This window comes from Anomalospiza imberbis, chromosome 3 (genome assembly GCF_031753505.1).
Source record: "Anomalospiza imberbis isolate Cuckoo-Finch-1a 21T00152 chromosome 3, ASM3175350v1, whole genome shotgun sequence".
In the NCBI taxonomy this organism is placed as follows: Eukaryota; Metazoa; Chordata; class Aves; order Passeriformes; family Viduidae; genus Anomalospiza; species Anomalospiza imberbis.
In genome coordinates, this window is record NC_089683.1 from 108,537,299 (window position 1) to 108,564,143 (window position 26,845).

A 26,845-nucleotide genomic window follows, 5' to 3' on the forward strand; every position below is an offset into this window, starting at 1 on the left:
TTAGGATCCTGTCCTGGGCTACACTGTAACCCACATTGCCAGGATAAGCCCTAACTCGCAGACTCAAATATATTGGAAAAGATTTCTGAGATCCTTGAGTCCAGCCTTTGGCCAAACACCACCATATCAACTAGACCACGGCACTGAGTGCCAGTCTTTCCTGAAACACCTCCAGACACAGTGACTCCACCACCTCCATTCCAATGTCTAACCCTTTTTGTGAAGGAAATTCCTCCTAATGTCCAACCAGAACCTCCCCTGGTGCAGCTCAAGCTATGTTCTCTTGTCCTGTTTCCTGGGAGAAGAGACTAACCCCCACCTGGCTACAACCTTCTTTCAGGAAGTTGTAGAGACTGCTAATGTCACCCCTGAGCCCCATCTTCTCCAGGCCAAACACACCCAACTCCCTCAGCTGTTCCTCAAACCACTGACAAGGCAGGAATTCCTGCAGCTTCAAAAGTGACCTTTGTAACACCAGCTAGAACAAAAGAGCGTGGAACAAATCCCAGGATAAAAGTCACCAAATAATCATGGATAGTAAGCAACATCACTGAGCACAAAGTTGCTCAAATTGTAAAGCCACCTTCCTCAAAACCAAGACCAAGTGACAGAAGAGAAAACACTAAGATGGTAACACTTCCTGGAAAAAGGCATCCCTGAGCTAAAAAGGAACGTCAAAACTGTACTTGCTTATCTGCTGATTCCAGAAGAAAAAATGTGGAAGGTAACACATGGAAGGCAATCACAGGAAGCAATAGGATCTGGGTGCACAGCACTCTGAAAACACCTGGGGTGATGCGCTGCTCCAGGATGGCTCTGTAAAGTGCTCCAATATATGCCAGGCACTATAGAAATAAAGAAAAAAGCCATAGGGTGAAACACCCCTGAAAGGCAGAGCTTCTGAAAAAGCCAAATGGGAAAACACTCCAAAAAAAAACCACCAAAAAGGTGTGAAGAATCCCTCCAGGGCCATGTGGTGACACTCTCCAAAAAATACCAGGAGGAGAAGGAAACTGGAAGAGTCAGTAAGCAATATGCAGTCAAGGACTCCTCTGTGAGGCTGTGATTAGCAACTCCAATAAGAGTTAGCAGCAGTGTGGTGAAGGAATCCAATAGAATTCAATATAAGATCCCAAAAAGAGCTGGGCCTCATGGCAAAGGGATCCTGAGGCTTGACAAGGAGAAGGGTTCCTGTGGGGCTGCAGGCTAAAGGGCTCCTGAGAGATGGCACCATGAAGGTTGACAAGGGAAAGAGGCTCCTAAGGGATGCCAAAGAACTGGCTCCTGCAGGGTATAATGAGCACAAGACAGTAAAACCTACAATGCATACAGTGCAGAATACAATACAATACTGTACCATATGCTACAATAGCTACACAAGAAACCATGATCTGATGCAGTACATACTCTGCAATACATTTAAAATATGTAAAGTACAATAAACATGAATGACAGCACACAACACATCTAGCACCAGAATGAAAGGAATGAAGGGGATATGTCTTTACAAACAAACTGTGGGTCTGCTTGCAGATAAAGCCAGATACTGATAGGTGAAAGAAGCAATGGAAGGAGCCATAAATTCCAGAGGAATCCCAGTAATTGACACAGACTGCTGATCATCCAAGACTGTGCTAAATCCCTGGACTTAGAGAAAAAGAAGAGCAATACAAAGAAAAATGGGGGAACGGGGTGGGGAGGTGCACATTAGAAGGGGTTCTGTATTAGGCTATTCAGGAAGTCTGTACCTCTCAAGTACCTCAGCCAAGGGGGAAAGAGGAAAATGAAGTGGGGAAATGAGGATTAAAAGGAGGCTGCATCCTCCAGCAATTTGTGAGACTTAATGGGAAATGTCCCATGGCCTCTGCCTTTATTTGAATAAAGTTGCAGGACTCCTCTGTCTCCTTTTAGGACATAAACCTCTGGCATTGTGGATTAATTTTTCCTAACAATAAAATACAGTAAATGCCACAGGGTACAGTACACACTGTAACACACAACTCACTTCTCAGCCTTTGAAGAAACTTGCAACTCACACTAGGCCCTCTGTGGCCAAGATACAAGGTGGCCCCTTCAAATGACCTGGAGAGCTCCTGTTTCACTCAGGATCTGCATCTATGCTCCTCTGGTCACTCTCACCTCAACACTCCCTGTGTGCCCAGCAAACAAGAGACACACAGGCAGCACAAATCCCATGGCAGCTTTCCCCCACTGCCAGATGCCACCACGAGGCCCTGACATGGCACAGTGCCTAAGAGGCAGACAGGCATCCCTTCACCCCACTGAGTGAATTCGCCTCGTAGGAATGCCCTCCCTTTTGGCATAGGGAAGGGCACCTGAAAGGAACCAATTTGACTTTTCTTTATGTCTCAACATATGTTATATACAGGTTGAAAAATTACTATAGGGGCTGTTAGACATGCTGAGAGCCTTAACATGGACCATGTGATAAGGAGGCAGAAAATGTAGGAGTCAGGAAAATTAATCCACAATGTCAGAAGTTTATGTTTTTATAGCAGGATGCCCCTGTGTCCTAGCAGTAGTGCTGTCCCTGTCTTTTCTTTCTCCCTCCGTCTCTCTTTCTCCCTCTCTGCTCTCTTTACTATCCCCCTCTAGCTGGGCCCATATCCTTTCTTTACCAAGAAACAGTTCTCAGATATAATATTGCCACATTGGCGCTTTATTTTTATCCAATAAATCTGTCAAAGAGAATGCTTCCCCTTTCAGCAGAATCTTAAAGGACCAAGATAACCCTCCAAGAATGAAGTTTCCAAGTGCCAAGGGGGTGTGTGTAATGAGGTTTTCTGAGGTAGAAGCAGGCAGCAGCTGAGGTCCATAAGGTTCACCCCCAGTGCCCAGCCTCTGAACTCCTGGGACCTGAGGCTGCACAGCCCCATCTTGCATCCCACAGCCTGGAGCACACCTCTCCTGTGCCCCAGAGGAAAGTGGCTTCTCCCTCTGCCAACACCTCGGCATGAGGCTGGGTCCCCTCCTCCTCTTCCTCCAGAGAGCGCTGCCCCAGCCTGTGGCAGCTGCATGCACCTGCTGGTGGAGGTGCCTCCTGGGCAGGACTGAGACTGTTCCTCTGTGACACAGCCCAGCTCAAGCAAGGTCTGTGCTCTCCTGCCTCCTGGCCATGAGGGCAGCTTCCCCTGAGGCCAGCAGCTTTCTTCACAGGGCAACTTCCCTGCCCAAGATGGCCCCAGTGTGACGGGAGCAGGAGATCTCAGGGCTGCTGAGAGCTGAGCCTGCACACAGCTCAACACAGCATTGGCAAGGCCCAGCGAATGCTTGGTTTGATTCCCCCTTGGCAGTTTTTCCTGTAAGAGGAGCCTCTTCATAACAAGACAAGCACACAAGCTCAGTCAAAAACCAGAGCACTGGAGTTGTAGAGGGCACATCCACAAAGTTCTCCTGAAAAGTCCATAAAACCACCTGGTGTCTATTTGGATATCTAATTGAAGCCATACTGGAATGCTTCCCCTGCTGAACTTCAGGACTTTGACCAAAAAAGGTGCCAAATTCACAGGGCTCCAGTCATCTGTCCCAAAATATAGTAAAACCTTTTAACTTGCTTTCCAGGAAGCTCAGGGGAGTGATGAACACACTGAAGGCAAGAACTTCCAACAGCGTCTTTAGAAATCAGAGACAAAGTTACGTGCTTTTCACACTGTATGTTACAAGTTCAATTGTGCAAAAATACAGTCATCAAGACTTTGCTGAGAATTGGACACAGTTCCAGTGATGTACACAGAAGAAGTACTGTTGTAATTAAAGCAAATAACATTTGTTGTTGAGCCAATCAAGTGGTTCAATACACTGAGATCCTGTTCTCAAGTGATTTAGACAACCTGTATTTAACTCCTGTACCTCAAGAGAACCAACAAAACAACACCTGGGAAAGATGGAAGCAGAATAATGAAGTTTAAAACTGCACTAACTCAACGATAAAAATGGCTTAGGCTTTCCTACCAATATTTCTTTCAAGCACAGGAAGATGGAAGTTTTAACAACCTTTAAAATTGTATTTCAAAATACGAGATATCAATGGTGTTGCAAAAAAGAAAAATAAAAGAGAAAAAAAGAAAAAAAAATCAGAGCTCTATCCTCTGGGTCCATGACTTAATAAAACAAACACCACACCAGCCCCAAAATAATACATATGGATAAGAAAGGCATTGCAGAATCCCCTGACCCCCATTATTATCTTCCTGTAGTGCCTACATCATTGAGAAAAAAATTCTCAAACAATTCCTCTCCTTTGTGCAACCATGTTTTAACACAACCACACTGGACATTTATAAGGCTGTTCTCAGCAGCTGTTTTTTGATCCTAACAAATCTACATGTTTCTTGTACAAGTGTGTCAACATCTTAGTTATCCTTTTCTTCTGAACTTGGTTCCCAGTCCGAGTCTTCATCAGTAGGTTCGCACTCCTCCTCCTCCTCCTCCTCCTCGTCTATAAAGCTGTCGTTGAGGTCATATTCATTGGCTTCACCATCATTGGCACTGTCCTTCTTCACAGCCCTTTTTCCTGTAGGGACAACATGTCATGTCATGTATTCATGACTAATAAATGTAGAGCTCAAGATCCCTCCCAGAGCCCACACAGTAAAGCGTCTCTCCTCAAAAGAAAGAATCGCCTAAACAGTACATCTATCCTCCAGTTAAGCCTCTAGCTATTGCTAGATGTGTACTCTGACCCTTAATTTTCTGCCTCCCTCCATCCACCCACCCATCCATCCATCCACCCACCCATCCATCCATCCATCCATCCATCCATCCATCCATCCATCCATCCATCCTTTATATTCTTAGTCTTTGGAAGCTAATAGGTTCATATGAGATGGAAATCTTCTAGTTCACTCACCTCCTATGTTCTCCACTTGCCTTCATGCTGGATAGTCTGTGTTCCCCTTCTGAAAGTCATTTCCTTCAGAAATGCATTTTGACAGATGTGTTTCAGCCTTGCTGTCAACATCTGTGACATCTCTTTTCTTAAATGTCCAAAGTTCCTAACTAGCCATGGCCTGTTAATATTCCAATCATGTCTTATTCTATCCTTAAGTCACATATCTGAGTAAAATCATGTTCATTCCTCTGCCTCCCACCTTCCCAGTTTTGCATTCTTACCTCATCTAGAAATAACCATGCAGCGATATCGGTCTAGCTAACTTATCTGCTGAGCAGTTGTCACCAGCTTTCATATGAAACTATGAAGATATTTTTTTTCTTTAGCTACAGACCACAGCCCAAATCCTAACTCTTTAAATTAACCATAAGCAATTCTCAGCAAAGTCTTTAAACCTCAGTTCAGAGCTCCAGGCACAAACATCACCATCAGTACCTCATGTAGCCACACTACAGCCTCCTTCAGTCACTCTTTTCTTTGAGTAGGAATGCTCCTGTTCCAGAATTACCTTCCTTTTTATGCTTGCTGGTTTATTGTTGAACAGACTTCAGAGGGTATTAATCATGCCATAACTGGGAGGGCACATTCATTTCAGGATGTTTCCTCCAATTTGTCTCAAACCAAGACACATAACCAGCAGAATTTCTTAGCAGAATCACAGGCTATAGTGCTTAATTATGCAGAATTAATTATGTCTCGGAGAGGAAGGGTCAAAATGAAGATGCTGAATAAAGTAAGAGCAAAATCCCCCTTCTCAGACTAAAGTTATGAGAATAATAAGCCCAAGAGCTGCTTATCAAAGAAAGCCCTTTGCCACTTTCACAGCACTGAGCGGTATTTTACAACAGAAGCAGGAATGCTGGCAAAATACTGATAACTTTCATACTCTTCTTACAAATGTAAGAAGTGCATATTATGTTCTCCCTCCCCATATATCAATGTTTTGATTTTAGCAGTGAGTGATGCACTTCCTCTTATGCCTTTCCTCTCCACTTCTTTCTGCTGTAGTTTAATTCAGCCCTACAGCACCCAAATCTGATGATTAAGCTCAATTCTGCCTTTTCTCTAGTAGTCTATCTATAAAGATGACCTTGAAACTTTCTATGGAAGTATCTCCTTGATGTGGGGGAAAAAAGCTTGCTGACTGCTCCTTCCAAAACATTCTATTTTGAAGTGAGCTGATCAGCTTGCTAGAAAACCTACACAAAAGTATGTAGGAGAATCCTGTATATTCCATGGCTACAGGGTGTTATTCATCTCAGTAGAAACAACCTAGAAAAGTCATTCAGTAGTGACAATTTTACAACAGCATAACTCTGACTTTTTCAATTCCTTCCCTACAATTATTCCCCAGTAATTTGCCTCAGATTATTTTTCAGAACATTCTCTACAGGCAATTCTGGCAGCAATTAGACTTAAAAGCTAAACATGTTAACTGTCATGTGGAGGGCTCCCCTCTTCTCTTGGCTGGTGGAATTTAAATACGCTTGTAGGGAATTTAATCCTGCTGTGACTAATGGTGCAGTTATGCCAAATATGACAAAATAAAGGTTAATGGAGCTCTTACTGTCTGTCTGACCCTGCAGGATGTGGTATGATGGCCTCAGGTGTGAACTGCTGAGCACCACCTTTTATAAGTTTTGCCCTTCACAGAGCTAAGTAAGCCAGTCAACAAGACATTCATTTTTTTTAATAGTAAATATAAAAAGAACTTAATAAATTAATTCCCTTCTTTCCTATTCTGTGTGCAGAATATCAGTTTTTCCCCACTTCGTTCTTAGTAAGAAAAGCTGAATTTGACAGACTGAATTTCACATCTGTGTGCAAGTTTTACATGCTACAAGAGCAGCACTTCATCTTCAGAGTTACCCCTGCCTGACCATCAGCTGCACACACAGGGTGCAGGGTGCACCCTACTATTTGGGTAAGGAATGTGCTCTTATGAGAGGCACAGCTGCAATTTAAAACCTTCAAGAACAGATTTGGACTTTAAGATATGCACACAGCCCAGCCTGCTCCATTCTAAAATCTTCACCACTCAGTGCATGCCTCAAGACTCTGCAACACAAATTTCTTCCACAGACTTCTAATCTGGTACGATGGAGCTAGTACTTTTATCACAGGATGCACTAAAGCACACAGGTAACAAGCATGCCTCACAATATGCTGATGCACAGATATAAGCATAGCAAGTATTTGGTGATAGCCAAAGTGCACACAAACTTGGTAAGAAAATGGTATGGCAAAGAAATTTCTCAGTGGAAAGTTTAAAACCTCCTGCATTCACCCAGAACAGAAATAGAGGCCAAAACACTTTGCCTAGAAAGCTAACTACAACTATTTGCACTTTTTTTTTTTCTGTAGAAAGCAGATCTATTTTGAAGACTTCTTTAGGAAATTCCCAGCCACTCCCTGGTGATCTCAAAGAAGGCAAGCCAGTTCCCACTCCCACTCAAAATGCAACAGTTCTACACCCTCCTGCCTTACTCTGGCCACTGAAAGCAAAGACTGCACAGCATCAGACTTTGAGACTGCCCTTTAAAGCTCACTTTTAATTTTAGAAAGTATAGGCAGCTTCACATTTGGAAGACGAGACACAAAAGAATCCTGGAAGCAGACCTAAGCACATATCCTGGGTTGTATGATAAGTGTGTATTCTATTCCTATCTGTTAGAGGTGGGGCAGTTATCTTCTGTTCATTGGGCAGTTTTCTTTATCTCTCCCACAACCAATCTTCCCTCCAGGAGATCTCTTCTGTTCGTGGCCAATGAGTGTCCCTGCATGCTGAGAAAATTCCACCATCCCAGTGGGAGATGCACCGTCCAGGAAGAGGAACCAAGCATTCCTCCTTGGATACAATCTGAGGTTTGGGACACCAGAGCAGCTTTTTCCCACTGCATTCCCAGAGAAGCAGCTTTCTTCTTCACTGCATTCCCAGAGGAAGACCAGGACCATCTCCAGCAGCCCTGGAGCTTCAGAGGAAAACTCCACCCTTGTACATGATCCCTGCTCCAGCAGAAGCACAGCTGGCACTGCAGGAGGGCTGAGCCACCATGGGATGGGACTGCTCTGACTCTGGCACTGGTTTGTTTCTGTTTGTACTATTGCATTTGTATTTTTAGTTTTCCTACTAAAGACCTGTTATTCCTATCCTCATATCTTTGCCTGAGAGCCTTTTAATTTCAAAATTATAATATTTCAGAGGGAGGGGGTTTACATTTTCCATTTCAAGGAAGGCTCCTGCCTTCCTTAGAAGACACCTGTCTTTTCAAACCAAGACAGCATGTTTAAAACTTGAATCTATGTGCCCCCAAAATACATAAACTTCTATTCTTTGATCCTAACAAGCCCTGAAACATCAATACCTCACTAAAAGAGTAAGCAAGTCCATCAGCACATGCACAGATGATCACCTGGAAGTTATTTAAAGGTCAGAGGGAGTATCTCCATGTTGCAGGAGCAATCACTCATTACAAGGCAACCTTAACTAGCTGTGCATGAAATACTGGACTCCTTTCATCCTATCATGGCTGCTGTGTAAGGAGTGAAGATGGAAGACACCATTTAGCCATATGTGTCTCTCCTTAAAATATGTCTGTTTTCTTGTCTCCTTCTAGGAAAATACAAGTATTATCATAGAGATTATCCAGGAAGACTGGCAAAAATGCAACTGAAGCACTACTGCTTGTAAGAAAACAAGAAGGATTTTACTAAAATAATGACTACTTTCTGCTCAGCTAAGTATTATCAAGCATCTCCAGCACTATTAAATGCAAAAAGAGCCACAGCAGACCAACTGTGTCCCAGGCTGATGTGCCCACTTACAGCTATGGAATACACTCACCATTGCTTGAAGCTCGTTGCCGTGATCCTCTTCCAGTTACTAAAGAAAGGGAAATAGTCAGTCAGGACAGAGGGAACCCTGCCATAAGGGTTATTCTTAGGGCTGCTACAACAGGAAACTGACCTATTAAACAAATGCTGAAATGGTTGTGCTGTACTTACAAGTATAAAAGCTACTCTGATGCCCCAAAAATATCGTCTTTGTCTTGAATCATTGCCAAGAGATTACCCAGATAAAGTGTTCTTAAAATTATTACCCCTGTCATCTGAAGACAAATGTCATCAATTCTGACTGGGGGTTTTTAAGCAGGAAATTGGAATATTTTAGGGCATTTAAATATTTTACACTACTGTTTCCATAAATGCTATTCTTTCTTAATAATGTCACAGCCCTGAATCTTCAAAGTAAAATGCTTTGTCATGACATTTTCATAAGTGTTCTGCTCTAAACTACAGTTTATTGCATTGGGATTTCATGTGGAAAAACTCCAATCCAATTATCAAGAGAAAGCACCCCAAAAAAATAAAACCAACAAGTATCTCTTTCAATTCTGTAAGAGCAGAAAGAATGTAAACAGCACATTTGGTGGTTTTTCACCAAATCAGGTTACTGGAATATAAAAAGACTACAAAGTGTTAGATTAGGAACTCAAATTCAGTTTTACTTATATTTCCTCCAGGCCTCAAGAGAACATATATGCAAAAATTAGCTCTCACAGTAAGAAAATCACTGGTAAAAAAAGCCCAACACAAAAAGATGACAGATATGGTTGCAGTATTTTGTTTAGAGCACCAGAATACCCTAAAATTTTATCTTGCCTGAGGATTTCTGATTAAAAAAAATCCCAGAAAAAAAAAAGCCTAATACAGAGGGAGCTATAAATGGAACTTTATTCCCTAAAGGGAGATTAAGCATTTTATTTGGATGGTCCTTGGGGGTCCCTTCCAATTCAGAATTTTCTGTGATACTGTAATATTGAACAAACTGGCCCACCTGGAGGTGCACTGTGCTTGTATTCCAGCTTGTGCTGGGGGTTCTTCCTGCAAAGAAGAAAACAGTAAAAGCTTGATTCCATCACCTTGTTCCACATTTTAAAAGTGCAGAATTCCCTAGTATTTTATGGATAATTTTCACGGCACAGCACTTAGGTCAGTCAAGTAATAGCCAACAGATAAGGACAACAAAATTAACACAAAACCCCTTCAAATTATATCTGTTGCTTCATCAAAAGAATGATCCATTTTTCATGGGTGCCTCCTTTCCTCTATCCCCAAAGAATGAAACACAGATTAAGAAATTACCAACTAATACAACACAGAGGTTGTCTTACGTGGAAGGAGAGCCAGTTTGGAGTTTAGATAAAGCATCTGTTGTACTTCTGAGAAGCACTTCGGCAATTTCATAATGATGTAAGTCTGTATCACTCAGCCTGAGATGGAAAATACATCTCATAGATGTTTATAAGAGAACCACATTTTCTGCATTAGCTGAGTATCACCACGGCTTTTTTCTAAGAGCTGTCCTCATTTTGTTACATTTCATGGAGACCATGCTTTTTAGGACAACCACACTTTTCAGGAGAAAATGTTTCTGAGCAGAAACAACCTTTAACAGCAGCCACCAGTTTCAATATGCTCCCATAGAAATGCTATTGCCTCAAAATATACCTTCTTGTCCATTGTGATAATTATGCAGCCTGCTAAATATGTAAAACCTAGATACTGAAAAACAAATGGAATGCAACAATATTTTGAAGAAAATCAAAAGTGCTTAAAAGAAACAGCAGCCACAAACTGGATTTTGTTGGTGTTACCTCCATTATGCTTTGCAACAAATCAAGTACTGATTAGAACAGTTTTTTTACAAAATCACAACAAACACATTACCAAAATTTAAACTAAAAGTTACAGATCAAGAACAACATGTAACAATAAATTGATTATATAAAAGAACAATTTACTGAATGTTCAAAAGAGATACAGTGTTGATCTCCAGGTTACTGAATAGGCTCTTTGAACACTCAAGTTTTCATCTCTGACAGCTGACATAATTACCAAAACAGTGATTTTTACTGTAAATAAAAATATGCACAGACTTGGGTGCTTTAAGGGTAGCAGTAAATTTCAGAAGGCTACAGCCAAAGTAAACATCAAGAATTAGTCATTATTCTACTGTCCTTCTGCAACTGCAAGTGAGAACATTCTTAACCTGTCAACAAGAAGAGCCACTTTGCACGTGTTTCTCACCTGTAACAAGCTGTTCCATAGGGACACTCAGGCCGGCTGTCATCGTCACCCTGAGCCATCACCTCCGTGTTGTGATAGTCATCATCATTAGGATGACTGAACTGCTGGAAGTGAATGGGATTCTTCCTGCAAAAGACAAATACACACTGAAACTGACTGTTCCATTTCAACCAAGAAAGGACATATAAAACGTTACTGAATCACTGACAGCTCATTTTTCTGTGGTTACACGAAGAGGAGCTTTTCATGCTTAACTTGATGCAGAATGTATGACCTACTTTCAGGATAACAGAAGAAATTCTGTCTTAGCACCTGCTGCAACTGAGGTTAAACCAGGAATTTTCCTATTTCCTATCAGCTTTAAGTTTCAGAATACAGAAAATCAAGTTCCCACTTCAGAGAAATTCATGTGACAGATCCAAACAGGCTAAAAAAATTACATCAAAATTAACATACTAGTAGCAAAAGCAAATCTACTTTATCCCTATAATTTCTTGTAGACTTTTTTTTCCAAGTGTAATACTGAGAAGCAAGAAATGTGAGATTTTAAAATAAATTATTTTCCAAAAGGCATCTGCAAAATACTTTACTGATTATCTCAATCATTCCCAGAGTACATAACCTCTAGCGTGTTTGTGCAAATTACAGAAATGAGCTGCCTGCCTCCAGGAGGAATAACAACTTCCAGCTACAGAGTAGTTACTGCTTTAGCTTAGACTTGCTACAGCTGCATTTAGAAGCAGGTATGGAACATGCCAAGGACGTGTGCAGCCACCTCCAAACACAGAAACTTCCTCACTGATCAGACAAACTCCTTTAACTCACGAGTACCTCTTCTGAACTTTGTGGAGGAGAGTCAATATCCATTTTAGCATTTCAACTACCACTATAACAAAAAATCATTTGTTACAGCTATTACAAAAGCATGACTTAAACATGGTGAACTCTGCTGGCCATTCAGGACTCCTTTTAGCATCTGAGAAATACCAGATATTTAGTATTAATTCTTTAAATCTCCATTTGCCAGGTATCTTTCACTCAGGAAACTCCACAAGCAAGCTACACATAAACTCTTCTATAAGCCACTTATCATAAGATCCAGCATCCCTTGGATCTACTTACATAGGTGATAGGCTTCTTGTCCTGGTCTTTTGCTGCTTCTACAAACTGTAGGATAATTGAATAATGTTTCACTAGGTTGCAAGGTTGCAGTCTTTTATTCCATAACAAATTCTCATGAAACATCACTTCTTGTGAAAAATTCAGACTGGCTGCCTACTTCTTTCCGTATTAAAAATAAATGGGATGAAACCAAAACGTTTAGAGGCCATTTGCCACTTTGTTTTCTTAACACACAGAACTAACATACTTGCAGTAATAGCAAGAAATCTCAGTCACATGAAATACAATTTATCTTCTGAAAGGGATACAGCAGCAACTGATGTTCTTTGAAGTAATTTTAATCCTTATTCCTACATCAACATACATACAGCATCCTAGCTGCCAAGGAAAGAAGGACTAAGAGCTGGCAATTAGCAGATTTATTGTATTGTAGGAGACATCCATTTCCTTTTAAAACGTTGCTTCAAGACATACCTGGACAACACCAAACAGCCATTATTGAAAGAGAGGGGGTAAAAAAGAAAAAGAAGTAGGGGAGAAAGGAGGAAGAGCAACGAAAGAGTTGTGATGTACAAGTCCTTGTCACTAGGCTTCAGGAGCCTTTTGGCCAGTAGATGATGCTCCTCAAATTATACATTACCTGTGGAGCACCTCAAACATGTCCTATCTCTTGAACATGTCCTACCTCAGATGCTCAGTAGAAACATCCTATTTTATCTTAGCTTTACCTGGCTAATTTATACTTATTGTGTGTGTAGTGCAACAATACCCCACAAAATAGAAGGAAGCAGAAAAGTGCATAGCTAATAAGCAAACATCTTCCCTTTTTTCAGAAAAACCCTAAGGCTTCTTCCTTAAAGGTTTTGTTCGGGGTTTTTTAATATTTATTTGTAGACATAAGATATTTGAGTTACAGGAGCACATCTATCACACTGGAAGTTGCAGTCCAAAGTTAATTGTTTCACAACAAAGACTCAGTGCACAGGAATGCGTTAATTCATTTGATCAAAACAAAATCATCAGGCTTTACTTGCATGAAAAGTAACCAATTAAAAGCCTATTTTAATAAGAAAGTTTTATGACTGCTGCCTTCATATAAACTGCAGTTACTGCAGCTTTGCTTTCATAGAAGCTCTAAATTTGTGTTTTCAAAACTTCATGATGCAGGAAACTATCTGAACTATGCAAAGAAAACTTTAAAACTTCTTCAGAATCAATTCACTCATCCTCAAGCAGAACTTGAGTATTGCTCAGTGAAATATTTAAGACAGTTATTCATCTGTGTAGCTATCAAAAGTAACTTTAAAAACTTTTCATAAAGGAAATTTAACTGACCAGTTCAGAATCCCTGACTCCTCACAATCCCTTGCCATCTCATGGGCTTTTTCTTCAGCTACTGAAAGAACCTCCGAGTGAAAATGTAATGAATTACCAGCACTGCTTATAAAGCCATAGAATTCAAGCCTGAAGTTATGCCATGACTGCACATAGCATGAATGTAAGTTCTATATTTAAATTCTTAATTAAAATATAGGAGACAGGACTCAAAAAAAAAAAAAAAAACAACAACAAAAAAAAAAAAGACAGATGCAGGTCTTTAGCTGCCTGATTTACAAGTTTAGAGTGAATTATTTTCATAAACAAACAGCAAAGTATTTAGAAGAACCCACAAACAAATCCAAACATTGGTTGAGCATCCCCTGCTCTGACAGTTCTGGGAGAGATTTACACACCCTCAGTCAGCAGAGAACTGCACTCCAGGCTATGGCAAAAGGACTGAATTGTGGAAGAAAGATTGTGAGTTCCAGTGTCAGAGATGAGAGTTCAGGTCTACTATACCCCTTCTATGGTGGCCCTTGAAAAGGGTAGTGGTGGTAGATTTATTTTAATTCCTTATTCTGCTGACTTCAGAAAAGCAAGCAGCAGACAAAAACCTGTGACAGCATTCAGAGGGCAAGTTCCTTGACAACAAATAAAGGCAGCTACAACATACACAGAGCACTTTGTCTCCTAATGGTAACAGCAGCTCCTTTGAATTTGGCCACCTCAGAAAGTGACACTGAACGAAGGTGACAAGAAGGGTCCTTGGGGCAAGAGGTGTGCATCAAGTTTAACTCTTTCAAAAGCAGTGTCTTCAAATTCATAAATGAAGAAACTGAACTACAGGTTACAAATTTACTTGCTAAATGTTTGTGACAGGCTAATAGAAATATAGTCAAATAACTGGAACTAACATTTAATCTTTGCTCTAACACAATTTTGCCACCATGCAGAAACAAGTACTTAGGGGGCCTTGAACTAAAAGCAAACACAAAGACAGACTAAAAAGCATATTTCTTTTGCTGCAAGCAAACAAGTTGAGTTTCATAATAGCTCCTGAAGATCAAAACTGACATTTTTGATTCTCCCTATTTACAAATTTCTCTGACAAAGTAAGACTGCTATTTGTTATTTCAGAACATTCTTTTCTTTTTATAAAGCAATACTTTCCAAAAGTATTGCTGTCAAATGTTTCACAATCAAGAGACCCAGGAAGAAATGTGCACATACAGACTCCTACTCCCTATTACCAGTACCTAAGATTTGCCTTTCTAAAGATAAGGAATATTTCTTCATAGCAGAGCATTAAATCTCCTTAATACCCACACAGGGCAAAACCTGCCTCAGCAAAATTCAAAGTAGCTGGAGCAAACCAGAGGCTGCATTTGCACTACTGGATCAACAGAACTGTCCAGTAAGACATGCTTTTGTCATAATCATTAAGGGGGAAAAATGAGATATGTCAAAGTTACATGAAAACCGACACGTGATGTGCTCACGAACACAACAGCTTTACAATTTTGATATTCACAGTTATCTCAGCATCAGGCCCACCAAACATACAGGAAGCCAGTCACTTGTGCTTGTTTGGTTCCTAATCAAACTCACTGCTTTTATTATTGCTGAAGCCTCTTGGGGAAGATAAAAAAAGGCACAGGATCTGCTGTTCCCTGGAATAGCCTTGTCTTTTTTATTTATGAATCACGTGGGATTATCTAGAGCTAAAAACCTTCTCCTAAATGTAGTTCACAGGCCACTGGGTATTTTCTAGACTCAAGAGCATCTTTAGATTTCAACCTTCCCTTCAATATAACACCACAGGACACCACAGATCTTTTCTGGGCAGAAAGAACTAGCAGGAGGCCAGGCACCCAGCACTGGTACTTTGGAACTTCTCTGAAACATGTGTCTGACAAATCTTCTACCACATCCATCTTGAAAGGATATGAGTGGGTGAAAAAGAAGAGGAAATGTTATTCCTCATTTGCAGTATTTCCCAAGACTATCCAGATAAGGGTTAACCTCATGGTTCAAGTATGGTTTTAGGGGTGACTGAAAGCTTCAAAAAAATTGCAGAAACACCAAGTTATAATAAGAGAAATTCTTGATTATTTATGGATGACAAATAGTAAGTATTTTAAACATTCAGATCACAAAGCAGGCAGTAACTTCAATAAGCACAATAATCTTTCATATAAGTCTCATCTGCTAAAAAAAAAAAACCTACAGGGTTTGTGTTGGGCATTTGAACCTTTTACATCTCTTCTCCCTGCTAGTACCTCTTACCTTACATACAGGTCTTTTATTTCTTTTCCTTTTATAACAGACCTTTATCTTTTATTTCCTGCAACACTTCATCTTTTAGTTTGCTCGAGTACTTCATCCCTTGTTTGGGTTGTATTAGGAGTTAGCAAGACATCCCAGCTCCTCCTTTTATCCTTCTAAAGTTAGTGTTCTGCTATTTGTTTCTCATCAGACCCCTATTCAACAAGAGATCTTTTTCCAAATCAAAGCTTATAACAACTTTACAATTTTCTCTTCCATAGCTAATACATTATTTCTGAATAACAAGCTAGACCAAGCTAGTTTTAATTTTGCTTTACCTGTAACAGCCACTTCCATACTTGCAAGGTGTCCTCTTATGCTGCATCTTTTTGGAGCTTTCTGAAGCATCTGCACTTCTGGCTGAATCAGAAATCTCAGTGTTGTAGTCCAGATTTCCATCAGGCTCGAGAATCCCTTCCTGGGCACCAAAATATTGGGAAGTCCTGCCCCAGTGAGCTTGTTGGCTTGTAGAACCAGTAATGTGCTCTTTGTTTTCTGTTTCCTCAATTCTATTGTCTTTACTGGAGATCTGACCTACTCTTTTAGACCATTTGCTATGCAGCTGCCTATCATTTTTTTCCAGAGAACTTCCAGGGTTTTTTGTTCCAGTCTTGCCACTTCCTTCCATATCTCTCATGGTAGTCTCAAGAGGAAATCCAGATGTATTCTGTGGAACAAGGTTACATTTTGAAGAACCTGAACATTTACCCTCCTCAGAATTAAAAGCTTTGATGTAAAACTGTGCCTCATCATCCCTGCTTTCAAAATCACTCACAGAACAGCCCCAATTAGAAAGGACCTTGAAAGATCATCTGGACTAGACTTTAAAAACCTTCTACTCCACTTCCCAAGCTCAAGTTCACTGCTAAACACAGCTTCTGAATGAAAACCTCAAGTTCAGAAAACACAAGAGAAAAACTTATCTTCAAAGAAAAACTTGAAGAAAAATTTATCTAACAGCTTCCTTCCTCAGCTTCAGTCCCCTCACATGCCCTGTTCTCTCATCACCTTAGTTTGTGAACAGTCCAAGAACTAGTTTAAATTAACTTACAATTTAAAGTACTGCTCCTGAAAAATTAATGGGGAATATACAGGTGAAGATGTAGCAGACTGTAGAAGAGTGTAGACCCCTACCCATGAATCAATTTAAATGATTAAGGAATCACTTACTAATTTAATGAGTTTCTTAATAATTTAAGCACCAAGATACATGGAGTATATATGTATTTATCTATGTAGAAGATATATGGGAACTCAGGACACATACCTTGAGGCTAATCCCACACTGATACATCTTAAATGCTTCAGCTCACAACTCTAAATCACAACAGTCACAGACACCTTTAAGCAAATATTTCAGTTTTGACACAAACTGCATTTTAAATTTTGGGGAAAAACTGAGGAAAAAACACTGTCCTGACAATTGAGACATTACCTGGAAGCATATTACATTCAAGGCTGAACTACTTTGATATATCATAGAACCATTCAAAGGTCTGTGCTTTCTAAAGATTATTATCTATGTTTCCCCTCCAGTAAATTTATACTTAGTTTACACAAGTGTGTTTTGAAGAGCTTGAAAATCAGCCAGTGATTTCCTGTTTGATTTTGTTCCTTTCCAAGCAAGTCTGTGCATAAAATGTTATCCAAAACCAATTACATTTGAGCAGCAACTTGATTAAGAAAGGGCAAAGTCAGCATTAACATCAGATGATCCTGACAGAAGCATATTTAGTGACTCAACTAGGAGACAAAGACAACTCCCAAAATACAGCTCAGCAATCAACTGCAATTTAAGAAATAAGCCTTCCTTTGCAAAAGAAAGCATAAATTACTGTTATTTGCCACTGCCACTTGTGAGTTCTCTACCACGTATTTCCACCCATTGCCTGTATTGTACACAAGGAGACAGAAGGCTCACACTGATTCCCTGGTTACACACCAGGCTGTGATCCAGGGAAACCAAAAGCCACCAGTGCTCAGCACTGGGACAGCCTCTGGTGGCTGCTGCCAACCACAACAATTCAAGTATTTTTGCTTTCTTCCCTACAGAACATAATCGCCTTGAACACGACAGCAGGACCATGATTTAGGCTCTGATATCCAAATGACAGTCTTTCAGAGCTCTCTGTGGTTACTACTCTTGCTTGCCCTAATACATCAGTTTCTCTGCAAAGTCCTGAAAGCAATTTCTTAAACTGTACTTGAGATTAAAATGATTTATGAAATTATTAGGTGAAAATAAGTAAGGCTTCCTACTTACAAATCGCAAAATTGAATAACTCATTACGTAGTCACTCATTTTATAACCTGGCAAAGAGAAAACAGCTCAGCAGCTGTTCTTAATGGACCTAGTGGACCACTGCTACACCACAACTACTACTACTACTTGTTCTCCATGCACAGTTTGTTTCAATTAATCTTAAAGCCAAAACCCCAATAATTTTCAGTGTCAGAAGCATTTGAGGTATTTTATCAGATCCTAGAACACACCCAGGCAATTTTAATGCCAGACATTAAAAACACCTCCCCAGGTGGTTCACTTAAAGGAAACAAGTCAGTGAAACCCTCCATTTGCTCTCACCAGAATATGCTTTATTTGACTTTAGCAATGATCCTTCTCTCTTCACCACCTGCAGGATGCTGTTAGTAAGGATTTAACTGCCTATAAATGCAGCCGTAATGTGAGATCATAGAGAGACTAGACCAGTTGGATCAAAAGGTCTGTTCACTCATTGCTACAAATCATTTTGGATTTCAGGTTACTTTTTTTTCCCCTTTCCTTTTTTTGACTCAGATTTTGAGATGGTGGCATAAGCACACTCCATGCCACCTTCCTTTGAAACACTGCAGTTGCTGAGCCACACACCATCCTCATGTGACCATAAACCCTCACCTGCTAGAATGGCAATAGCTTGGGCAAAGCCCGGTGTTGCACTGCATCAGTGTTACAGCATCACCTATCCCCAAAGGTTCTCAGAAAAAGAAGCCACAAGCAGCAGCCACTCCTAGGAGCAGTGCTCTGGCCCACGTGCTCCTGCCTCTTGCTGCAAAGCTCTCAGTCTGGTACTTCTGTGAGACATCTGGGGCCCAAGTCCCAGATCCTTCGAAGGAAATGCAGGAAACCAAATCTCTGAGGCTTCCATGATCCTTGCTACAGAGCTATCCAATGGACTGGTATTTCAAAGCAACAAATCATGATCAGAACACACAGAACAAAAAGTTATGTTGTAGACCCAACTTTCAACGTGACATTGCCAACTGCATTCTCATTTTTGGCAATATCATGGTTCTGCCCTGAGCCAAAAAGTTACCTGAGATGAAGGAACAGGGATGGAAAGGCAGCTCCTTTTCCCTTGATCTTGCTCTCCACCTTCAAAATCCTCTATAGTTTCTTCAGAAGCCAATCTTTTTTTCTGCTGTACATGTACTTCTGATTTTAATGACTCTGTACGACCTTCTCCCCTTCCTTGGCCTTTTTTCTTTCTACTATCTTAAAAAAAAAAAAAAAGAAAAAGCGTGCTTTTGGAATGCAACTTTTTAGTGAAATCCTAACACTAGAAATCATTAAAGCAGAACACTGGGCACATGGCATGAGAAACAGCAGCAGTTGTGAAAAAGACTTTTTAAACAGTTCCAATGTTTGCATATATCCCCAGTTCCCTCAAGGTCAGGCCTTCAGATACATCTCACCCACACAGATCCTAATCTCAACACCGACACAACCAAAGCATTCAGTCTTTGAAATAAACATTATATTCACACATATAACAAACCTTATAGTACAGGCAGAGAAACAAACAAATACACAAACAAACCCCACTGCCCCAAAAATACAAAACAAAAGCACAATCATAAGAAAATTATCACATCAGTTCAGGACACAACACCATGCAATTTTTATATAAAGATGGCAGGAGGGAAGAGTCTAGATTTAGAGGGGGGATGAAAGAAAAAAATACTGTAACACAGATTTTGTCATCTCATAATTTTTTCTAAACTAGGTTTAGATGAAAAGAATAGGCAGCGTGGTGGAGGGCACATGACTGAGGTGTTTAAAGACACAGTTGCCTTTATCAGTGCACACAGACACCTGTATTTACAAACCTGTATTTACACCTGTATTTACAAACCTGTATTTACACCTGTATTTACAAGGAGGGAAGAAGCAGCTGGCTAGACACTGCATAACATACTCCTGTGGGCCTGCTTGGATATTAAGAGCCAAATGCATAAAAGCAGAAACAGAAATTGAAAAAGCAGTTTTAAAACTCTGGAAAGAGTCACTAGAGTAGAGCTGCTGCACACAGGGGAGCAGACACACGCTCACCAGCCACAGTTCTTACACTTGGGCTGATCAGCCAAGGAGACTCAAGTCTGCACCCAAACCACTTCACACCTCCCCAAAGAAGGGCAAACAGGGTGGGGTGTGTTGTGTTCAGCACAGGGAATGACAGAAATACTTTCCCCCCCTCACTTCTTTGGCCCTCCTGTTCCACCAGTAAAAGTCACAAGGGCAATAAATGCCACGTAGAAAGTCTAATGGCAGTTTTAGAAGCTCCCAGGACCAAAGGCAGACATGTTAAAAAGTCTTCTTGAGCTTGTGCCAATGCATAGGCACCTTGTGTGTCCCACTGACAGTGACTGAACACAGCCTTCTGCTGCTGTCACTGCTGCTAGGCAGCATCGGCAGCATGTGACGCATCCAGCAATTTCTTTTCCCACAAGAACAGGAGGGAATGCCACACTATTTCGGCCTTATGTTGGTAAGAATCCATCAGACTGTAATTAACTGCTCCTCCTAGGAATTAACTTTGGACTAAATAACCAAGTTTGATTTAGTAATGATTAAAAAACCAACACGCAACACCACCCAAACCCTTCTGCCTTTAAAACCTGTGAAATTAAGACACTAAATTGAGAAGGGCAAAACATGAGTGACTTAAATGTGGAGAAGGCTAGGAATTAAAAAGACAGAAACTACTTAGAATTTACATACAAAATAGGCAAGTTTATAGGAAAGGGCTCCTGAACATCCAACGCTCAGCTGTACAAACAGAGTTTATTATTTTGGCATTAAAAACAAAAAAAAAAAAAACAAGAAAGAAAATTAACTGATGAAAAAGAGCTCTATCACACCCACAAGACTGATGACAAAGGAGACAACACAAGTCAGTCTTTGTCAGCTGCCCCACAGAGAGCATGGAAAGAGAAGTAACAAATTAATACTTCCTACCACCATTATTATAGTTTTAAAAATTATATCAAAGCACAGAAATGCATATTGGAATGCAATCATTATCACACTGCAAAGCTACCTCCTGTCATAACAGGCTTGGAAACCCTCTGCACCAGAAGATCTTTTTCCAGCATCCAAGACGGAAGCACTCTCTTTCTTTGAATAGATTTTGACTGTTCGTTTTCATTATCATCAGAGAGAGGAACCTGAAAGAACATTTACTGTTTAGTGCCTTTATCCAGTTACAGAAGAGTGGGGGGAAACTAGACCACAGTTTGTACTCAGTTAAGCCCTTCAAAAGCAGTCTGAGTAACAACCTACTTTTTGTATGTGCACCATTGCTCAAATATTTTACTTTTTTTTGCAGTTCCCACCCACTCAGAAAAACATTTATAGGAACCTTCATGCAGTAAAAACAAAACAAAATAAAACAGAACTTCTTGGATCTTTGGAATAAATATCTAAAAGGCTACAAACCAAAAGAGTCATAGAAGAGCTTTACCACCACCTTGCTCTAGAGTTTCCCTACACATATATAACAGAAAGAGCAAGTTTAACAAAAGCCTATTTGTCCAAGAAAAAAAAAAAAACCCAAAACCAAGCAAACATAAAAGCCTTTCTTGCATTCCTACAATTTATTTCTCCAGAAAGTAACCAGACTCTAAATCTCTGTAAAAACAATGCAAATACACCACAGCCACATTCATTATTTACTGAGAACAACACTATCATTTTTAATTTCCTGAGGCAGCCCAGGACTACAGCAACTACAGCAAAAGCTGACATTTCATTTGTATAGGGAACATTACACCTCCTTAACTTTCAACACATGTTTACAAATATTAAACTTCATTAAAAAGTTAAACACCCACCAAAAATCTGGAGGTAGCATCATTATTCCTCGTTTTTGTGGCTCCCTGTACCTCAGAGCTGGAACATGCCGGTTCCATTAACAACGGAATACAGGACATCTCAACAGATGAACAGTTGGTGCTTCTGCATCAGGCTCCTGATTTTTTTCTGACAAAACAAAATCAATTTTATCTACTCACACACTGCAAATATAAACATGCACTTTTGACTCAAACACAAAAGTTGGTCTGAATGTTTGCCATTAACAAATGCAGTTTGAAACTGACTGTCAACATCCTCTTAACATCAGCTTACAGAGGAAATAAATGCACCTTCCTTTTACCTCACACCTAAAGCGTTTTGAACAAAAGACTCCTTATCTAATAACTACTGACCACGACTGTGGTGTTTTGGGGTTTAAGTACATAATTTACACTGGTTGCTGCCATGACAAAACTTTGAGAAAGCTGAAACTGCATCTCAGAATTTGCTTTATGGTAAATCTGCACAACTCCCCAAAATCTGATCCTATCCTAAAAGTCAGGCAACGATTTTAGGATGCAGTTTTTAGGATCAGATGCCCAATGAATCGAGCACTTCCCAACAAGTTCTCACTACAGGCTATCAGCCTGCAGCGCTGAGGTGACACTAGATACGCAGGTGCTGGTTTCAAAAGCCTCAGTTCAGAGCCACTACATCTAAAAAGCTTTTTAGGTTATGAAAGCACAACCAAACTGCAACTGTTTTTCCTTCAACACATTGCCCTTCCACTACTCAACTTACCAGCACAAAAAATCAGGGAAAAACAAGTCTAATGGGTGCAGTATTCCCTGCACAGAAGCGCTGGGGAGTCTCTGCCAACCCTTCCAGAACTTTCTGCACTGCAGAGATGGCACACTGACCAGCTGAACCTCCTCCTTGTCGCCCTGCGAAGAGAAACACCAAAGGGTAAGCTCTGCCCTCACCCCTTCGGCTCTGCAGGGGCTCACAAAGCCCCAGGACGGGGGAGGTTCAGTGGGACCACACGGGGCCATCCGGCCCCAGCTCCCCGCTGGACAAGGGTCATCCCAGAACACATGGCACGGGATGGCGTCCAGATGGTTCTGGAATATCCCCACGGAGGGACACTCCTCAGCCTGTCTCGGCAATCCGTTCCATGCGCAGCCACTGCACAGTAAAGAAGTTCTTCCTTAGGCAGGTGGAACTTCTGTGCATCAGTTTCTGCCCATTGCCTCGTGTCCCATAGCTCTGCACCAGTACGCACAGCCTGGTCCATCCTTTCGGCACGCTTCTTCTACATACTTATGATACTTATGAATGAGGTCCCCTCTCAGCCGGCTCTTCTCCAAGCTGATTAGGCCCGGCTCCCCCAGCCTTTTCTCCTACGAAAGATGCTCCACTCTCCCAACCATCCTCGCTGCCCTCGGCTGGAGCCGAGCTCTCCCTGCCCCTTCCACCCGCGGCGGAGCCGCCTCGGGGCTACAGCGCTCCCCTTTGAGCCCCGCGGCTGCGGACACGAACCACTCCGGCCCTGGGAGCGGGCCTCGCTCCCTCGGGCCCGCGGCTCTGCGGGGCCGGGCCGGCCTCACCTCGAGACTGCCGGAGCCGCCGGGACAGGGCCGGAGGCGGTGCCGAGCCCGGCGGGAGCCGCCGGGACAGGGCCGGAGGCGGTGCCGAGCCCGGCGGGAGCCGCCGGGACAGGGCCGGAGGCGGTGCCGAGCCCGGCGGGAGCCGCCGGGACAGGGCCGGAGGCGGTGCCGAGCCCGGCGGGAGCCGCCGGGACAGAGCCGGAGGTGGTGCCGAGCCCGGCGGGAGCCGCCGCCGCCTGATGACGCGCGGCCGCCCCGTGACGCGCGGCTTCCCCGGGCCGCGCGGCGGCGCCGCCTCCGTAGTCCCGAAACTGCGGAGATTCTCCCCGAAAGCGGCGCCCCACGCGCACAGCCGCAGCGGGCGGGGGACGGGGACATGGCGGCAGGCAGGCAGCCGGCCCAGAGCGCTGCCGGCGGCGGCCGCCCGCGCACGGAGCGGCCGCAGTGACGCCTCCCCGCCCCGAGGCCGCGGGGATGGACGCGGAGCGCGCTGCCGGCCGGGACAGCGCCGAGGGAGGAAGAGGAGGACTGCGTGACTTCGTGTCTGCCCTTCCTCCCGAGATCAGCTCCCGGATTTTCGGCGGGCTGGATGTGGAGAGCCTGTGCCACGCGTCGGTGACGTGCAAGGGCTGGCACCGCGTCATCGAGAGCAACGAGCGGCTGTGGCGGCACCACTGCCTGGCCGTGCGCGCCGTCTGCCAGCGGGAGATCGACTGCGACCGAGGGAACGGCTACTCCTGGAAGGTAAATCCACCTCCAGCGGCCGAACACCGGCAGTGACATAAGCGAGAATGCCTAGGGCCAATAGAAGAGTGTAAGGAAATGACATCAGCCTGTCGCACCCGTCCCGGGGTGGTGGGGGGAACGGTGCGGTGACAGCGTGCCTCGGTGGCGCATCCCGGCAGACGGACTTCTGGTAAAACGCACTGGGAGAAAAACAAAGCCGTCCCTTTTCCTAGCCAGGACACAACCTGCCCGGCTCGGCGTTAGTCCTCCTGCTGCCCGCACAGCCTCAGCGCTGACCTTCGTCATACGCAAGCCCTAACACGGGGCAAAGCTCGCGTTCCCGCAGGTAGGGCTGGCAGGGAGAAGGTGACAGAACTCCGATAGGCAGTGTGTGCTCTCCGGTTGTATTTTGTGGGAATAGATCTGCTGGTTAGGAGTGACTTCTGAAAAATCATCCTGGATAGCGCTGTCTCAATACACCTCAAGTGAGACACGCTCAGGAGGAAAACAAAATTGGGGAATAGAAAAGGAAATGAGCAGGAGCTTCTATAAGCGGTTTAGAAAATCGCCCCAGACACGGACTGCTCTGAGGAGTTGGCAGCAGGTGCAGCTCCAGAACCTGCTGAATGATCTCTCACTGTTGAACAGCCTGGAAGTTGAGATGGACCAGGACCTGATCAGGTAGACCAGATAGCTGGTTCCACAGATTACTCTGGGCCATCTATAAGGTAATCTCCCACCTTATTTAAGCTGGTGTCTTTGAGAGCACTGGAGGGCTGAAAAGAGAGAAACAGCAGCAAAAGAAACAAAAGCAGCCACTGGCTTCTGACATTTCAATAAAGTTTCTGCAGTATGAGGCACAGCCATGAGCAGATAGTGGTTACCCTTTCAGTGTACAGATCTTGCTACCCTTGCACAGCAATTTCCAGAACTCCCTGCACTGATTGTCTGTTTTATCTGGAGGGGATTTGAAATAGAAGCTACAAACACACCAAGTCTACATTTTCTTTCCCATAAAGGCTGGCAGAAGAGAAGAACCCAACCAGCCTCCAAACAAAAGAAAGCTCGCAAGGTAAAGTGAAAGGTGCCTTTTTAAAGGAGTTAGACAAATTACTGGTTTGGGTTTTTCAACTTGACCACCAAAGAATTGAGGCAGGAACAGAAAAGTTGGAAGTGGAACATGTTCTGCTTCTCAGCAGCATTGCACTTTCCTGGCTTAATGTCTAGATATCCAAAGGCACATTCCAAATCCCTCTTCTAGCACTACTCTTCTAGTGTAACCTTGTTATATTGAATGCAGTTTAAATTGATTCCTTTCTGAGATCTGACTGTATGTTTTTCCATCAGATTACACTGTTGAGAAACTACTGGAAAAGCAAAGTGAAGCAAGAATGGCTTAGTGGGAAATACAGCAACATTCCTTCTCAATTCAGTTTGCCAGAGAAAAGCATGTATCCAATGGATGTCGACACGTGGGGAGAGATCTTGGAAGCAGAACTTGAGAGATGATAAACCAGTGCTGATTCTTGCAACTCAGAAAATTTTTGCCAATAGCAGTCACACTGTTTGGCAGTTGTGAAACTGATTTTGAACTGATTATGAATTTATGATGAAAACTTCTCCAAAACAAAGTTATGGGTGTCTTTGTTTAATTTGCATTTTACTGTATCAATTTTATGCAAAATTCTAAAGATAACTAAATCTTCAGATGTAATTTATATTTATAAATGTAATGTTCTATTGCACTGTCAAAAATATGCTGATTATCATTTCAGTTTGCACTTTTTGTTTTGAAAGAGATGATTTTTATATTAAAAAAAAAAAACACAAACCCCTCCAAGGTGTGTTTGACCTTTTGACATTAAATGTATCATATCAGCAGCACATGAGAACCCACAAAGGAAGGCTGGGGAAGGGACAAAACCAGACACTGGTAAGAATCCTCTGGGCAGCAACGCTCCGTTCCCCTCCGAGCTGAGGGTGAGAGAGAGCGGGGAGCTGAGCCCAGCCCCTTGCTAAAATCGCGCTGTATCTTTGCCCTTTCCAAGGGAAAAAGCCCCTCACCTATGAGAGTGCACCCCCTCCCCCTAGGCTACATGTTTTTTCTCTCTTAAGTACCATTGTTGTCATTTCTTAGGCAATAGATGGGAGAAAATTACCTGAGAAAAAAAGGGAGGAAAAAAAAGAAAAATCTTCACCTCCAACAAGTGTAACTCAGAGTAAAGAGCATTCCTAAATATAGAGGATGTAGCAAAAAGATCAATGAATTGCAAACACTGCTTCTGCTATTGTTAGCTGTTCTGCTGCAAGATTGTATCTAGGTAGTGCAAATTTAAAAAAAACAAAACCAACACAAAAAGGCACACCCGAGCACATTGAGGGTACTGCTTCACTCCCTGCTCACAGCATGTTTTACCCTGACTTGAGAGAGCTAGAACTGCAAAAAGTGCATCTAAGTTAATAAAGAAGAAAACAATTCTAGCAGTACATTCTCATCACCTCAAAACTGCCCAGTTTTTTTAATCATAACATAGGGAAACTGCACAATAACGGATCTAGTCCCTGACCTACCTCATCCAGCCTTCTCTGTTACCTCTGTAACTCCCTGACATTTATCCCCTATTCTTGCTCCTTTCATGCCCTTATGCTGTAAGTTCTCATGTATTTGTG

The 26,845-nt window shown here is 42.3% G+C and overlaps 3 protein-coding genes across 3 annotated transcripts; 2 read left to right on the top strand and 1 right to left on the bottom strand.

Moving 5' to 3' along the window:
- Window positions 1-3,620: 3,620 nt before the first annotated feature.
- On the bottom strand, window positions 3,621-22,028 carry APLF (aprataxin and PNKP like factor). The gene is made up of 8 exons (XM_068186339.1): window positions 21,881-22,028; window positions 21,088-21,214; window positions 19,084-19,262; window positions 16,048-16,436; window positions 11,003-11,128; window positions 9,750-9,796; window positions 8,757-8,795; window positions 3,621-4,534 (listed from the first exon to the last, which is right to left on the bottom strand). Exons 1-8 carry the CDS (start codon window positions 21,977-21,979, stop codon window positions 4,374-4,376), a joined length of 1,167 nt encoding a protein of 388 aa, XP_068042440.1. The 5' UTR covers window positions 21,980-22,028; the 3' UTR covers window positions 3,621-4,373.
- A 1,149-nt stretch (window positions 22,029-23,177) lies between these two features.
- LOC137470045 (uncharacterized protein C10orf95-like) lies at window positions 23,178-23,897 on the top strand. Its single transcript, XM_068183030.1, has one exon. The coding sequence runs from the start codon at window positions 23,178-23,180 to the stop codon at window positions 23,895-23,897; it is 720 nt and encodes a 239-aa protein (XP_068039131.1).
- Window positions 23,674-25,961, top strand: FBXO48 (F-box protein 48). The gene is made up of 2 exons (XM_068186342.1): window positions 23,674-24,193; window positions 25,523-25,961. Exons 1-2 carry the CDS (start codon window positions 23,924-23,926, stop codon window positions 25,682-25,684), a joined length of 432 nt encoding a protein of 143 aa, XP_068042443.1. The 5' UTR covers window positions 23,674-23,923; the 3' UTR covers window positions 25,685-25,961.
- The last annotated feature ends 884 nt before the right edge of the window (window positions 25,962-26,845 follow it).

What these genes read in the sequence shown, in the direction of transcription:
- FBXO48 (XM_068186342.1), top strand. Translation starts at nt 23,924, where the DNA reads ATGGACGCGGAGCGCGCTGCCGGCCGGGACAGCGCCGAGGGAGGAAGA. An exon ending in GGAACGGCTACTCCTGGAAG is followed by an intron (nt 24,194 to 25,522) that starts GTAAATCCACCT and finishes TTTTTCCATCAG; the next exon opens with ATTACACTGTTGAGAAACTA.
- LOC137470045 (XM_068183030.1), top strand. Translation starts at nt 23,178, where the DNA reads ATGAGGTCCCCTCTCAGCCGGCTCTTCTCCAAGCTGATTAGGCCCGGC.
- APLF (XM_068186339.1), bottom strand. Translation starts at nt 21,979, where the DNA reads ATGTCCTGTATTCCGTTGTTAATGGAACCGGCATGTTCCAGCTCTGAG. An exon ending in TCCCTGTTCCTTCATCTCAG is followed by an intron (nt 16,437 to 19,083) that starts GTAACTTTTTGG and finishes CTTGTTCCACAG; the next exon opens with AATACATCTGGATTTCCTCT. An exon ending in GCAACGAGCTTCAAGCAATG is followed by an intron (nt 4,535 to 8,756) that starts GTGAGTGTATTC and finishes TTGTCCCTACAG; the next exon opens with GAAAAAGGGCTGTGAAGAAG.